The sequence below is a fragment of the Centruroides vittatus genome, unplaced genomic scaffold (assembly GCF_030686945.1).
Source record: "Centruroides vittatus isolate TY-2023 unplaced genomic scaffold, ASM3068694v2 contig_361, whole genome shotgun sequence".
Taxonomy (NCBI): domain Eukaryota; kingdom Metazoa; phylum Arthropoda; class Arachnida; order Scorpiones; family Buthidae; genus Centruroides; species Centruroides vittatus.
Window position 1 is genome coordinate 848,643 of NW_027122185.1, and position 14,735 is coordinate 863,377.

General features: G+C 28.4%; 1 protein-coding gene across 1 annotated transcript in view; it reads left to right on the forward strand.

The window, feature by feature from the left end:
- SIDL (SIDL trafficking protein particle complex subunit 10) overlaps window positions 1–4,297 on the forward strand; it is a 54,529-nt gene extending 50,232 nt beyond the window's left edge. The window contains exons 18-20 of the mRNA XM_067269995.1: window positions 237–411; window positions 1,680–1,814; window positions 3,715–4,297. Of these exons, the coding sequence (XP_067126096.1) occupies window positions 237–411; window positions 1,680–1,814; window positions 3,715–3,866 (462 nt within the window). The 3' untranslated portion in view covers window positions 3,867–4,297. The remainder of the gene's footprint in view (window positions 1–236; window positions 412–1,679; window positions 1,815–3,714) is intronic.
- The last annotated feature ends 10,438 nt before the right edge of the window (window positions 4,298–14,735 follow it).

A 14,735-nucleotide genomic window follows, 5' to 3' on the forward strand; every position in this document is an offset into this window, starting at 1 on the left:
AAGTTAAACCAAATTAATTTAATGCTGATTTTCATTTTACACTTAGTGAATGTTTTGTTTTTCTCCAGAATTTTAGATTTAATTATAGGATGAAATTAATTTAGATTGGATAATATATAAATGCTAATTTGTTGAATTTCATTATTAAAATGTGTTTTAAAAATTATTATATTTTTATAAGATTACTAGATGAATTATTTGCTTTAAATTTTCATGCTAATTCATTTTTCTCTTAGACTTTGTACACTGTCAGAGCTTCAATAGAGCCACCAAAAGGATCAGAATTTTGTAGAGCTGGTACAATGTGCCAAATGCATATCACTATTATTCAAATGCAACCTTCTACTCACAGTTTTCTTATGTATGAAGTTGTCACTGATCAAACATGGGCAGTTTGTGGAAAAACTGCAGGTAAGATAACATTTTAAATATATTTGTAACTTCAATTTCAAATTCTGTTATTGAGATTATTTTTATCTTTCTAATAAGAATGAAAACAATGGAAAATTGATAAAAATTAATTTTTGTAATTAATAATTTTAACAAAATTTTTATGATCATATAATGTGTGATTAAGAAATCAATAAAACATGTATAGGCTTTTTGCAAAATGAAATTTCAAATAATTAAAAACAAATTTTTATTTACATTTTTCCATCAATGGTTAATATACAATTAATAACACATCACAAGTATTTGTTCAAGAATTATTGTTGTGCCCTTCCATTGCAGCAGGCTGCAAAATTCCATAAAGACAGTCCACAATAGAAAATACACATGGCAATATTTTCCATTCTGAGTAACCACACAAGCACTTCCAAACAGTATTATTATCAATTTGAGTGTTAATTTGTATTTATCATTAATTGCCAGTCAATGGTCTATTTTCCCAGAGTGATAAAAATATCACCATTTGGTGAAATTTGCACTTTGTAGTGGTGGAAATCACAGGAAAGTTAAAAAAAAAACACTAAATCTATAGAAATATATCTGAACAATTAGGGTAAACTGTAGTAAGTATATGTTTATTGTTACTCCACAATTTTTATTTGTTATAAGGGCATGTGTATTGTTTAATAGTAGAAAACAGAATTTACAACAGGAAATTTAAAAAGTTTACAACTATAAAAAGTACAAAGATTATGAAAAAGGTTGTAGATGAGATTGGAAGTATTAATGTAACAATTTTGTGTCTAAAAAAATTTTATAATTTAATAAAAGCGTATTTGTTGCTTTTTTTTGTAAATTACTTATTTCAGAGTTTTAAAAGTAAAATAATTTTTATAAAACTGTATTTCAATATTAAAATATAATATACATAAGAATAAGACCGCATTTCTTTATTCGGCAAGAGCGTAGCGAAATGACGTCACAAGCGGTATTGGCCAATTAGAAATCAGTTTCAGTGTGTTCGCTGTAAAGTGCTTCCCGAGCGCTGCGTGAAGAAACGCAGCCTAAATTAGAACTTAATGATTTTTCTATCTTTGAATATTTACAATATAAGGATTTATATAATCAGCAGGAAGTAAAAGAATAATTCATGAGCATTGAACAGAATAATCATTTTTAAATTCAAGCTTTACATGAAATGAATAGTTTTCAGTCGGTTTAAATAATATAAATAAAAAAATCTTGATTAAAATTCTAAATATCAAATAATTTTTAATTGAATTTTTCAGGGGTCATCAATGTGGATAGTTCTGGTAGACATAACGTAACCCTTGATGCAATGCCTTTGACTAGTGGATTTTTACCATTGCCGACTGTAAGACTTTCAAAATATATTCCATCTGAACAAAAATCTACAAATAAAGGTAATTGAATAATAAAGTATTTCAACATATTCTAATTTTAAGTTATTGCTGCTTGTTTGAAAGAAGCTCATACTGAACAAATTAAAAGTGTTAGAAGAATTACTATATTCTTATGAATTAGAATACTTTTTATATATAAATATTGAAACATTTTGTATAAAACAAGACATTTGTTTTATTTTTATACAAAACACTATTACTGCCATGTCATCCTTTATAACAAATATGTGTATAATTATATATATATTACTTTTATTTATTAGTATTCTAACTTGTAATCTGAAAAATAATTCATAATTGTCATTTCATCACTAATTCATTAAAATAAGATTAATTTAAACTCATATGATAAATTTTAATTGTGTAAAAGTATAACATATTTGACTTAGGAGTTGATGTTAGATATTCTGACTAAATCATTAGTTTTGTTTTTATTATTTTTATATTCTTTCTATTCTTAGAGTTTTGCATTTCTGCATAGAAAATTTTTTTATTTGAATCAATGTAAGTTAATTTTAATTCATAACTACCAAAGTATTTCATATGATGCATCATTATTAGAATTTATATTATTTTATCATAACTTCTCATTTGTATAAACATGAATAATGAAATTAAGCATTCTTATGGAAATTACAGGCAGTCTTTGAGCTTCACACAACTTTCTTTTACGTACAAAATACTTTTATACCCTAAATTACCTTTCATTAGACATTTGAAATTCTTTGACATCTGAAGATATCTTGCAGTCCAGATTTCTAATAACAGCTAAACCATTTAAGAAAATTAATTTTATTATCTATTTTCTGTTTAAACTATGATTTGAACATTTTAAAAGATGTTTTATGCATCGTAACATATTTAAAAAAAGAATTTTTCTCTCTAGGTTCTTGGGAACAGAATTTACTTTATAAAATGCAGCTCTGTTGTTTGACTGCACAGACTATTGTTTAAAACACATTTCATCTGAAAGTTGTGGACTGTTTGTAAATAAATTAGCAGCCAAAAATATAAAATTTATTTTAAACTTCTAAGTAAATATTAATAACTATATCTTAATTTTTCTGATCAACTTCCAGAATATTGGTTAGTTACATATTATTGGAGATTGTAATAAAAAATTATTGACTCAAAGAACTTAAATATATCAATAAAACTTGAAAACATCAACATCAATGCTTTACTGAAAATATTAAAATGATAATAAGACTTAAAATAGTATTTTATATTATTATTTATCTATTATTAAGTTTATCTGTTAAGTTAATGCTGTACATAACATATGAACGATCAGATCATAAAAATATTAGAATGAAAATATATTACAGAGGTGGGCAAGCAAGAGTTCGGTGGGAGCCGAAATGTAGGTTTTGCATAATGCACGGGAGCCATAGTTCTGTACTGTCGTGGCGGATAGTACGGTAAGGCAGGGAAGGAGTGTGTGTCCCCCATCTGGGTCGAGAACTTGTTTTAAAAGAGTAGATTTGAAATGTCAATTTAATTTATCGCACCAACTTGGAAATAAATTACTAAATATTACATATATATATAATTACATATTTTCACAAAATTGTGGAAATAAAATGTCTGCTTATTATTATTATTTTTACAATTAACATTTTCAGCAAGAGCCGCATTTGCCTACGTCTGATATATTATTTCTGATATAAAATGTGAATCTTATTGTCAGATATAGTCTTTGTAATAAATATTAAAAATATTATTATATATTCTGAATATTTTCATTATTTATATGAAAAATAGCTTTAGATATTTTGAGGAAGAAAGAAAAATATCAATTCTGTATCTTGCAGCCGCCCTTTTCTCCGAATCTTACAGTAGTAAAAGCACAAAGGAAAAAGTTTTTTTAATAAAGTAAATTTAATCATTTTAATTGCAGATACAGGTCAGCAAATTAAAAGTAGCGGACAAAATACTGCTAAACTGGAACCGTTCGATCCCGGCCAAGTATATAGTTGGAGTAGAGCTACCCAGTTACACGTGCTTCCAGCTTCATCCGGATCAACAAATTTAGAAATGTGTGCATCTTGAATTCATTAATTTACATTTCTATTGAAGATAAAGGGACCAGATACATAAATGCTGTGTTATGTAATATCACACACACACACACACAAAAAAGAAAAAAAATAGTGTCATATCATAATTTGAAAATTTTCAGTTGTATAGGATAAGAACATTTTCAACAAATGAAGAAAATATTATTTGCAATTGGTTTAATAAAATTATTCTTTTGTATAGTTGTATAAAATTTTATTATTTATTTAAGATGATTATCTTTGAATATCTTATATTTTATTAAATATAAATCATTGAAGTATTAGTTAATAATCCAATCATTTCTCTGAAGTTTAATGTGTGATTGGTGTTTTGCATTTTTTGTTGTGTGTATATACAAATGAAATTTTGTTTCCATTCGGTTTCTAAGTATTTTGTTACCAAATTCAGTATTTACATTTATTGTGAAAATAAAAATAATAATTTTTTTTTTCAATATTTAGTTAAAAATTTATTTACAGATGGAGTTCTTAATGTTTAAAAAATTTTGTTTGTTGGAGAGTTTGAATATTTATTTTTTGAGAGTGATGTGAAACTGTTTTGATAATTGTATAATCTGATTAAAATTCTCCATAAATTCTAAATGGAAACGGTTTTGGGTATGTGTGTATGTATACAATGCAATTGTATGTATATTTATACTGTACATACATACAAACACGCATGTACACTATATAACATAAATTTTTGATGAAAACAATTTGTAAAATATAAAGAATGTTACGTAAATTGTACTTTAACAAATTAATACTTTAATAAAAAGCATGTACAAATATAGCACGATGTATTCATTTCACTTTCCCAGCTGTTTGTCGGTTATACTAGAGTAATAAATTCCTAAAAGTTTATAATTTTCAACATTAAACTCGAAAGAAACATCTATTTGTATTAATGGGGATTGAGAATTATTATAATTTAGAACCATTTCTGATGAGGCTATAAATAATGATTCCACTTCTTCTTTGGCATCTTTTTTATAGCGTACACACCACCGGTTTTTTTTTTTATTTTTTAATTTCTGCTAAAAATTCCATTAAATTACTTTGGTCTGTTTCTGTACTTGTAGGAAAAAGTTTTTTTTCAATTGACACAAACAACTATGGCATAATAAACGAGCCAATCGAGTTGTATTTATAAATGGCCACTTTGATTTTAAAATTTTGGTAGTTAAAGGTCAAGGATGTGGGGAAATAAAGGGGATCATACGTATCTCCAGTAGGGTCAGACTTGATGACGATTTTACTCGTTATTAGCGTTTACAATTTTTTATAAAACCCATCCCTACCCTCAAAATTAAGCTTTTTGCCATTTTGTTGTTATAAAATGGCACCATACAAGCAGTTTTAAATGTTGCCGGGAAAGTTAAGCAACTCGTTGCTGGATTTTTTTGGATTGTAAGTCGTGTTCTTGTCACCAACGTTTCCAATTTGAAACGGTTTTTGGTTCATACCTGTACCTACGTGGAATTTTCCGTTTATCTTCACGTTTCTAGCTCTTAAATACGAGCCATTTTGGCACGAAATTTCTCTAGGAAAGAACCTTTCTCTTGACAGATCGGTTACGTTGCCTTATTTCAACAATTCAATTCAATTAATATTTAATATATTTATTCTAATGAGTTAACATATGACGTTGTTTATATTTACTGAGCGACTGTGTATGGTTTTTTCTGCAGTTATTGCTGAAGTTATGAAAATGTTCGTAATTTGTATATTTATTTTGGCATTCTTTGAAGTGTTAGCTGATGCGAGAGGAATTTCATCGACCGAATATGACAACAATTACCCAGTGGACGAATGTATGCTGCGAAAGCTCCAATTCGATCCCAGAAACAGAATGAAATCTTTGCTTATTCCGTGTCAGAGCTTCCATGATTAAGTATTTCGTGATGAAATCAAAGAAGAAAAGTCGACATCCATCCGAAATACCTACCTATCTTGAGGAAATTCGTTTCTAACTTCGACTTTGGGTTATGTAATAAAAAGGGAGACTCAAACACCAGTCCGAGTATCGAAAGATCTACCAAAGCCCATGGGCTTAGCCAAGAAGGGGCATGGGTGGGCCCCCCCCCAGTTAACCCGGCGCCCTCCCCAGAAAAACAAGATTCAAAATTATTAAATCCAATCAATCGATCAATTATATTTAAGTCACAACCAAGCAAGCATAAGGTGATACATTGAAAGCATAAACAAATAATTTAATAGTGAACTGTAATAATTTACCTAGTAATAATATGTAAAGTTATTTCAATTGTATAACTGTTCAATAAGTGATTCAGTTTAATAACATGTAAGCACTTATATTTTTTTCTAAATATAAGATGTCAACATGTAAAAATTCAAAGACATCAGATGTTTTTTTTAGAAGAAATAATACTCCAAGGACACGTGGAAGTAACACGGAAGTAGTATTCCTTCCCCCGAATCATCAACAAACTCAATAAAAGAATCCTGTCTGGACGAAAAAAAGGTGGTTGAAGGTACAAATGATTTAGAAAACTCCTGTGTATGCTCGCCACCGCCAACGTCGGTAACGTCACAGTCAGCCGACTCGGTCGTAGAAGTGGATGGTGACGGAGTCATCGTTATTGATTCCATAAGACCCTTTTCTAAAAAATTTGACAAACCGGATGAACTAGGCACCCTTCAAGTTGGACCATCACTAAAACTAAATTTGAAACAAAATTCAGTTCGTTTTCGTTCAGATATTATGAACTATATAATAGCTGATTTGAATACAGCAAAGAAGAAAACAAAGTCTACTGTTTCGTATGCAGAAACTTCAACAAGGGCGATATACGAGACCAAAATTTGTGAAAAGTGGTTTTAACAACTGGAAAAAATTAGCAGAAGCGTTTAAAAAATGCTCAGAATGATCGCCTCGCGCTGAATGCAGCCGAATGTATGTGTCTTATTGTCATCTCTTATAGTTAAGGATGTTCATCAACAACTTAAGAAACATCAAGAATTTGAAATTGTTCAAAACAGAGAATACTTGGCTAAACTTATTGATATAATACTGACCCTTGTTCGTCAGGGTTTGCCTTTGAGAGGGCACCGGGAAAATGCATCTTCTAAAAATAGAGGTAATTTCTTGGAAATTGCTCAACTTTTTTGTAAATACGATGACAAATTTTTACTCCACTTTGAAAAACACTACAACTACCGCAGCCCTGATATCCAGAATGAAATAATGAAGTGATATCGAACCTCAGTCTGGAAGAAATTATTGAAGAATCTAAAGCGTGCGGCTTTTTTTAAGTGTGGACGAGGTCAGATGCTTTAAAGAGGAACAATTGTCAATGACCATAAGATATGCGAACGGTTTAGACACAGTCGAAAGATTTATAGGTTTTACAAATTGTTTCACCTCCAGAGAAGCTCGAGGACTGGCTACATTAATTTCGGACACATTGAATAAACACCATTTGGGCGATGTTCCAATTCTTGCGCAGTCTTATGATGGTGCTAGCGTCATGTCTGGTAAAAATCGAGGCCTACAGGAGATTATCAAAGAAACTCATCCTCAAGCAATTTACATCCATTGCTTAGCGCACAAACTAATGTCAAGAAGTATCTTAAATTGGACACGAAGAACGAAGAGGATTTCATCAGTAATTATTTTAAAAAATCTTAAGAATTGATACATCAGCCTTGGAAGCTGAAGCGATGGTCACGAAGAACACGATTCAATTGAAAAACGTTGAGATGAATGCTGAAAGTTTGAGAAACCACATTAAAAATTAAAATTCGGATAGCAAGGGATGCATTATGGCTCATAAAGAGAAGAAATCCAGTGATATTTCAAAGCTAAGAAAGATCTTCTGCAACCACTTCTGAACACTCAAGAGGAACCATTTACCTTTCCGATATTCGATTTGAAGACGTAATGACCCACCAATTACACCAAGCAAACAAACCGTCGATATTCTACAACCCGGAACGATAGTAAAAGAAGCCGGGTGAGGAGTGGGCCTAGACAACCCAAATTGTTCAAAATACAAACTTCAAAGGAATATGTTGGATCAGGGGATTATAAAAAAACTAGAAGAAAATTTTAGATCTAGATTATTAGGAAAACAATTCAAGGCATTCGTGCACAAAATTACTTTCAAACCATTCGAAGAACTTCGACACATCCTCACGCTCGTTCACGACGAAGAATCTATAGAAGACGATTAATTGTATGATCCCGATTGTGTTAATAATGTTAAATTATTTAATAAAAGTAATCATATTGCTGTGATAATAATTATTGTATCAAAAGTTTGCCCGAATCACTTATTAAATTCGCATTAAATATGCAAGGGTAGAGGGATATCCCGATACCAAAAAAGTATAGATAAATTTCCTGATTATTGAAGTCTTCTATAAAGTGAAGATTTCGACATATATTTTAATACATTTTACATTTTTATTTATTTAAGAAATCGCGTTATATTAATTTGAAACTTATATTCAAATTTAAAAAAAAAAATCACTTTAAAGATCTTCTTACATAAATTTTCAGATTTTTTTTAAAGTTATCTTTTGTTTAATTTGTTCCAGAAAAACCTAAATTTGAATAAATACGTTTAATGGATATTCAAATGTAAATATTAATTAAACAAATTTATTCGTTATTATATATTGTTGTTATTGGGCTACAGTTTTTCGAATTGCGGACCAATACATTCTTACTGTTATCCGTCTGTCTGGCGATCTGTCCTTTGTTAATCTCGAGAACGGAGTTTGATAGATAAAAATCGAAACCAAATATAGAAAGCTTGGGGCGGGATTTGTTCTATTTTTAAACGGTTTCGGATTATCGAGTTTACACTGTATGAAGGGGAAAAATCATACAAATGCTTCAGCGTGTCAATAATTGGTGGTGGGTTATGTTTATATATTTACTAAATACATAAATACAATATTAATTCTCGATTTTTATTTTACACTTCTCATCTTTTAGGCTACTTTTTCATCTTTTTTATATCTTCTTTTACTATTTTGTCTATTTTATATTTGAATAACTCACTTATTCGTGATTATTTTTTAATCACAGAAATTCTTTAAAACATTACATAATAGCATATTTTAATTTTAATTAATGATATTTTATATATCGACTGGAGAACATAATTAATAGCAAACAACAATTAATTCCTTTGTGTAGAATAATTAAGTATGTCTTTTCTTATAAGAAACATTAACAAACTAATTATTTGTATTGACCAAGAATTCTAAATCTAATCAAAACTAAACCAGCAATTGACTCTAATTAACCTCTTACTGTTATTATTTATTTCTAATCTCCTCCTAATTATTCACTTTTGGAAAGAATCGCACACAAGTTATAGCATAAACATTTTTAATTTCCAATTGTGCGGATCGATTATAAAATGCCAGTTAAAAACATTAACTATAATTAACTGTTCATTATCTCTATTTTGTAAACGACAGTGTTTGTGGATAAGTCGAATTGTTCGTTGTATCGATGAGGTCGTAAAGCCAAGCACGTGGTCAAAGATATAGACGGGTCAATTGTAGCTGAATGACACGAGAAAGGACTAAGATACTTAATATTTACATTATACTCATTTGTCAGCTATTATAACGCCATATAAGTGTTAGCTTTAACACGTATTAAAGCGTAAATTAAATATTTAACTTAACTTTAATACGTTTCGCACGGTATTCTAAGACCTGCGTGTAACAAATTTATAATTTAAATGTCATTTTATTTATTAAAATCCGAAATAAATGGCGAATGAAGTACAAAGGTATTGAAAATATGGACACTTATTATTGACTTCAACATTGAAGAAATGCACAGACAGGTAATTTATCTTGCTCAAATTCACCGGATTAGTTATATATTGTTATATGTAGTATATAGCATTTTTGAAGCTTTATCAAATGGAACCATAATACAAGAGCTATACACGTAAGGAATAGCGAGGTCCAACAGTATCGCACACGTCCAATACATAGAGTGGTCTCTATATCAAAGTCCTTTGTATCTACTTATGCATATAATATGTAATATATGCATAAGTATGATATAGACCTTACAGCCTGATAGTAGGCCTGGCCGAACTTAAGATGAGTATGGTAAAAGGCCGTCTTAGTGCCCACAGAGCAAAGACAGTCAAAAATTAAAAAAAAAAAAAAAGTATGTTAAATCATTTCAAGAACTTCATAATATACATAATAGATTAATAGTTATATTGTTCAATTATTATACGGTGAAGAGAAAATTACATATATGCATTTCAATAAACATTTTTGTAATTTGGAAAAGTTTACAACTTTCTAGCTATTTCTTTCTTGTTTTTGAAAATTTCTCAACTGAGATTATTAAAATAAATGGCATCACCTGTTTACTTCCCAAAAAAACATTTTAAAATAATACAGGAAGTGTTTCTCGAGGGAACAACCCGTGCTTACAATTTGATAAAGCTGAAAATCTTCTTATAAATTAATTCTGGTGTCAATAACCCCAAAAAATGACCACTGTTTATATCGTTTTTGTACGTATATTCAATTGAATTTTTTCATAAATTTCTAGCTAATATATATATATATATATATTCTACTTAAATTTCAATTTTGACAATTATTTTTAAAACCTTCAATTTTATATTAATTCACGGGAGAACAACTATTTATTTTGATTCTTTCTCTTTCGTGTCATTTATCCAATTTCAGTCCAATGTGTTTACACAAAAGTGATCCAAACGTTGGTCATTTTAGTTTTTATAAATCCAAAATTAATCTATAGAAAATCTTCAATCTCATTCAGCTTCTACCAAGTACAAATCGTTCCCTTGTCACATCGATGTTTCCTTTTTTTAATAGGATTTTATATAACATACCTTATATTCGCAGCTGTTGCAAGTACAGTATATAAAATTTATTTGTCTATAAAAAGAGGCATAAAGTCCTTTTTTATATATTCGTAATTTTTGATCCGTGTTATTGGTTAACATTGAAGATTCTTTAAAAAATTGCATTTGTAAATGCAACACTAGGAAGTTTCTTGTTAACTCGTTTCTCGTAATTAGAAAAGGAAGACATAATATACATAATTTCCAATAACATAAAATGATTATAATACGATATAATTACCTATAATTTACTTTTTTTTCTTTGATATTAAGAAGCAAGGATGCCATTGAATAATGAATTATACAATGTTTCATAATTGAGTAAAGTATAATTTCTGGGGAGAAAAATTAAAAAATTATAAACGACATTTAATAATTTAGCACCGAATTCTTTAAAAATTCCACGTATTTGATGGACCCGAGCAAATTTGAATTTAGGGAGTTCCACGTACAGTGTTGACTTCACACATTTTTTTTCTTATAAAAGATTGGTTTGGGGCACCCTGCTAGCGGGGCATCCAGGCAATTGCCCTTTTTACCCATAGGATAACGCGCCACCGTCAGCAGTACCTATTCCATTATTAAATCGAACTGTATTTGGAGGGATAAAAGTCGTATTCAATATAAAAATCGAACAGTTTAATTTATTTATTATAAACGTTGTTTATTAGAAATTTAAAAGTGGCATTTAAAGCATATTTAAAAGTGTGGGCCTCTCTGAATGCGGGGCCTCGGTGTGAGGCTGAAAAACCGACGTTCGAGCCTGCCCTGTTTTATTTTAGTAATTTAAATTACAACTGGTTATGGTTCAGATATAAAAATTTCATTAAAAACAATTTTGAATTATTATTATTATTATTATTATTAATAGCATTTTTTAAAAGTATAAAATATGTAATAAACATCAGTAAATCAGTTCCCAAAAATTGTTTTGTAATTGTGTAAATCGATATTAATATTCATCTGTTCAAAATATAAAAACTTTACTTAATTGTCTTTAATCTTCTTATAACTTTCAGCATCATTAAATGGAAAAAAAAAGTGATTAGAATTCTCTTTTGCGATAAAAATAACCACATTTTTTTCTTATTTGTTGAAAGAAAAAAACATTAAATTCTAAATTGGAATATTTTTCAATAATTATGAACTGGTTTTAAGTAAGATTGTTTCTATAATTAAATATAAAAATAAATTTATAGAATTGAAATCAAGTATTTTACAATTAATATTAAATTTCGTGTATTTTAATCAAAATAATTTGATGATTTATTTTTAAATGTATACATTGTGTAATTATTTTACCTATTCGCTGTGTCGAGTCTTTTACGTGCAAGTAGCTTTTCGTGTGCCCTGTGCAAGATTTTATAATTGATCGGTTATTTAATGAAAAAAAAAGAAAAAAAAAAAAAACATTATAGAATCAATCGAAATGGAAAAAAATTTAAAATTTGAAAATACAAATATAATACCGATTATTTTTATACCCCATTTCAGGATCACCTTTGCACTCGCTGCACCTGTCTACTTACCTATGTTTAGTTTATTGTATTTGTTTATGTTTGCTATACAAATTGAGGAAAACAGTCCAGAAAGGTTCCTCAAACTTAGCTCTTTCTTATGGTAACTTTTTTCAAAGTCTTTAAATAAACGAATAATTTTTATGAGAGATTTACGATCAATCTGATGGTGTGGTTGAAAGTCGTGTAAGTGGCACCCTAATTACCAAAATTAAAACTAATGTTTATTATTCTATCTAGAGAGCATTAGGGATAACTAATAGAGATATCCAGCGTTACTCGAGAGAAAAAGTAAAAAGGACAAACATTAAAAATATTAATGAAAAAACGTTATCATTTCTCCCATCGTGGGCCTATGACGGATCACCTGTGAAAAACTCCAGGGATTGTTTACCTGGATTCGATTACGGCTCCTTAACCGGATCCTTAAATATGTTTTAAATTTCGTTCCTCACTTAGTTCCAAATTTTACCGACATATATAGGCCTACATTTAATGTGTACAGTACATATATCTAAATATACGCGAATAAATGAAATAAAGAGAACATGTTCTTACAAAAATAAACATTTCTTTATTTAATATTAATGTTTTTGATCCGAACTTTATGAAATATGTATTCAATCTGTTGTAAAAGAATTGACAGATTACTGTAATGAATATTTAAACGATGAATAAAATTTCATTCGTGTATATTAATAATTGTTTATACGAGCTGCGAAAGACGATTTTCCAAAATTTTAACAATTAACTTGTATACCAACTTTACAAATTGACTATTTACGGGAATTACACGAGTTCAATTCAAACGTTTTCACCCGAATGGAGTTACATAGATAACTGGCACGACTGTGTTGCTAACAGGAAAAGTATGATGTACAGGGGCAAGACGACACAAATTTCAGACGGAGAAAATGCATTTTAAATTAAATAAATTAAGAATATGATTAAAAATTGTGACCCGGAATTGTGACGATTCACAATAAATAATTGCCCGTTTTAATTGTCTATTGAAAAAGAATCGTTAAACTATTGTTACAAGATGGTTTTACATTTATTATAACGTATCGTACGTTTGCTAATATCTGTTTTCTACTCGAATATATATTATAAATACTATTTAACTAATTATACGATTAAGAAAAAAAAATAATAGGATTTTATTAATCATATTTTAACGGTTCTGTACGTATATAGATTAAATATTTCGTAGTACGGTAATTAATTTATAATCCTCATCTAACTAAAATAATTACTTAATTAGACATTAAATTATATCGTTTATAATATTAAATAGACGGTTTAATTAACATTAAAAACAAAGCAATAGCTACAGGCATTTTATATGATCACGAAAATGTTCGTAGAAATCACGTAAATATTTTATTATAAATGAAATGTTACAAATAATAATTAAATTAATTTTATGATTTTTTAGTAATTCTGCATATAGAGAATTAATAATTTGTATATAAAAAGCAGACTGTGCGGTTATTATTTACAGTTACTTGCTAATAATATGAAGTCAGTTTAGAACACCAAGAGGCACCGTAGTTAAATTATATGTAAATTTTCCTCTGTATTCAATTACAATGATCATATAAAACTTTCTTAGTGATAGAAAAATACTAATATATATATTTTTTAAATTCCACACCTAAAAGTTACGAAGTTTAGGGGTTTTTTTTAAAAAAAAATGTCGAGTTCGATCAATAGAAAATAGTTGAAACGTAGTAGTTTAACTCTTCGGTTGTAGATATATAAATAAATCTTTATATTGGCTCTTACAATAAGAGTTTTTTAAGAAGTTTGATGGTAAAGTTATGATACAGACTACTCGAATTTCTTGTATTTATTCTATTTATGAATTTTTAAAGATTTTTCATTTAAATTACATTTAAAGTATAGCGCACGCACATTAAAAAAAAATAAAGTATAACAACTTTTTTAAAAAATGGTATATTTTATAATAAAAACATAAATTCAAAGAGGTATTAAAGTTTTATAGAAAGTCAATTTTAAGAATAAAAATAAATGGAAATTAATATCAATATTAGGTTTATCAGAGGTTGGAAAAAATCACTTTCCGAAAGACGTCCCAAATACCTCTGATAAATTGGAAGGGAAACATGGAAAGTGATAAGTGCTTTTCTCGGATAAAGGTGTTCTGTAATGAAAGTAATATGAGAGAAATTTGACTTAATGATTTCCCTATTATTAAAGAGTTTTGTAAAAATTAAACTTGGAAAACTCTTGCTAATAGAAATTATATCCTTGCCTACTTATTAGGATTTATTCGAAACAATAAAAAAAAGTGTAAGAAACTTTTAATTATTTGTAAAATAAACTGCCATATTATTGAAATTTTATATTAATTTCTATAGAAATCTTAAATATTTACTTACCTATAACTGTAAATTAAAAAAATAATAAACAGGCATTAAGTTTTTCGGAAAA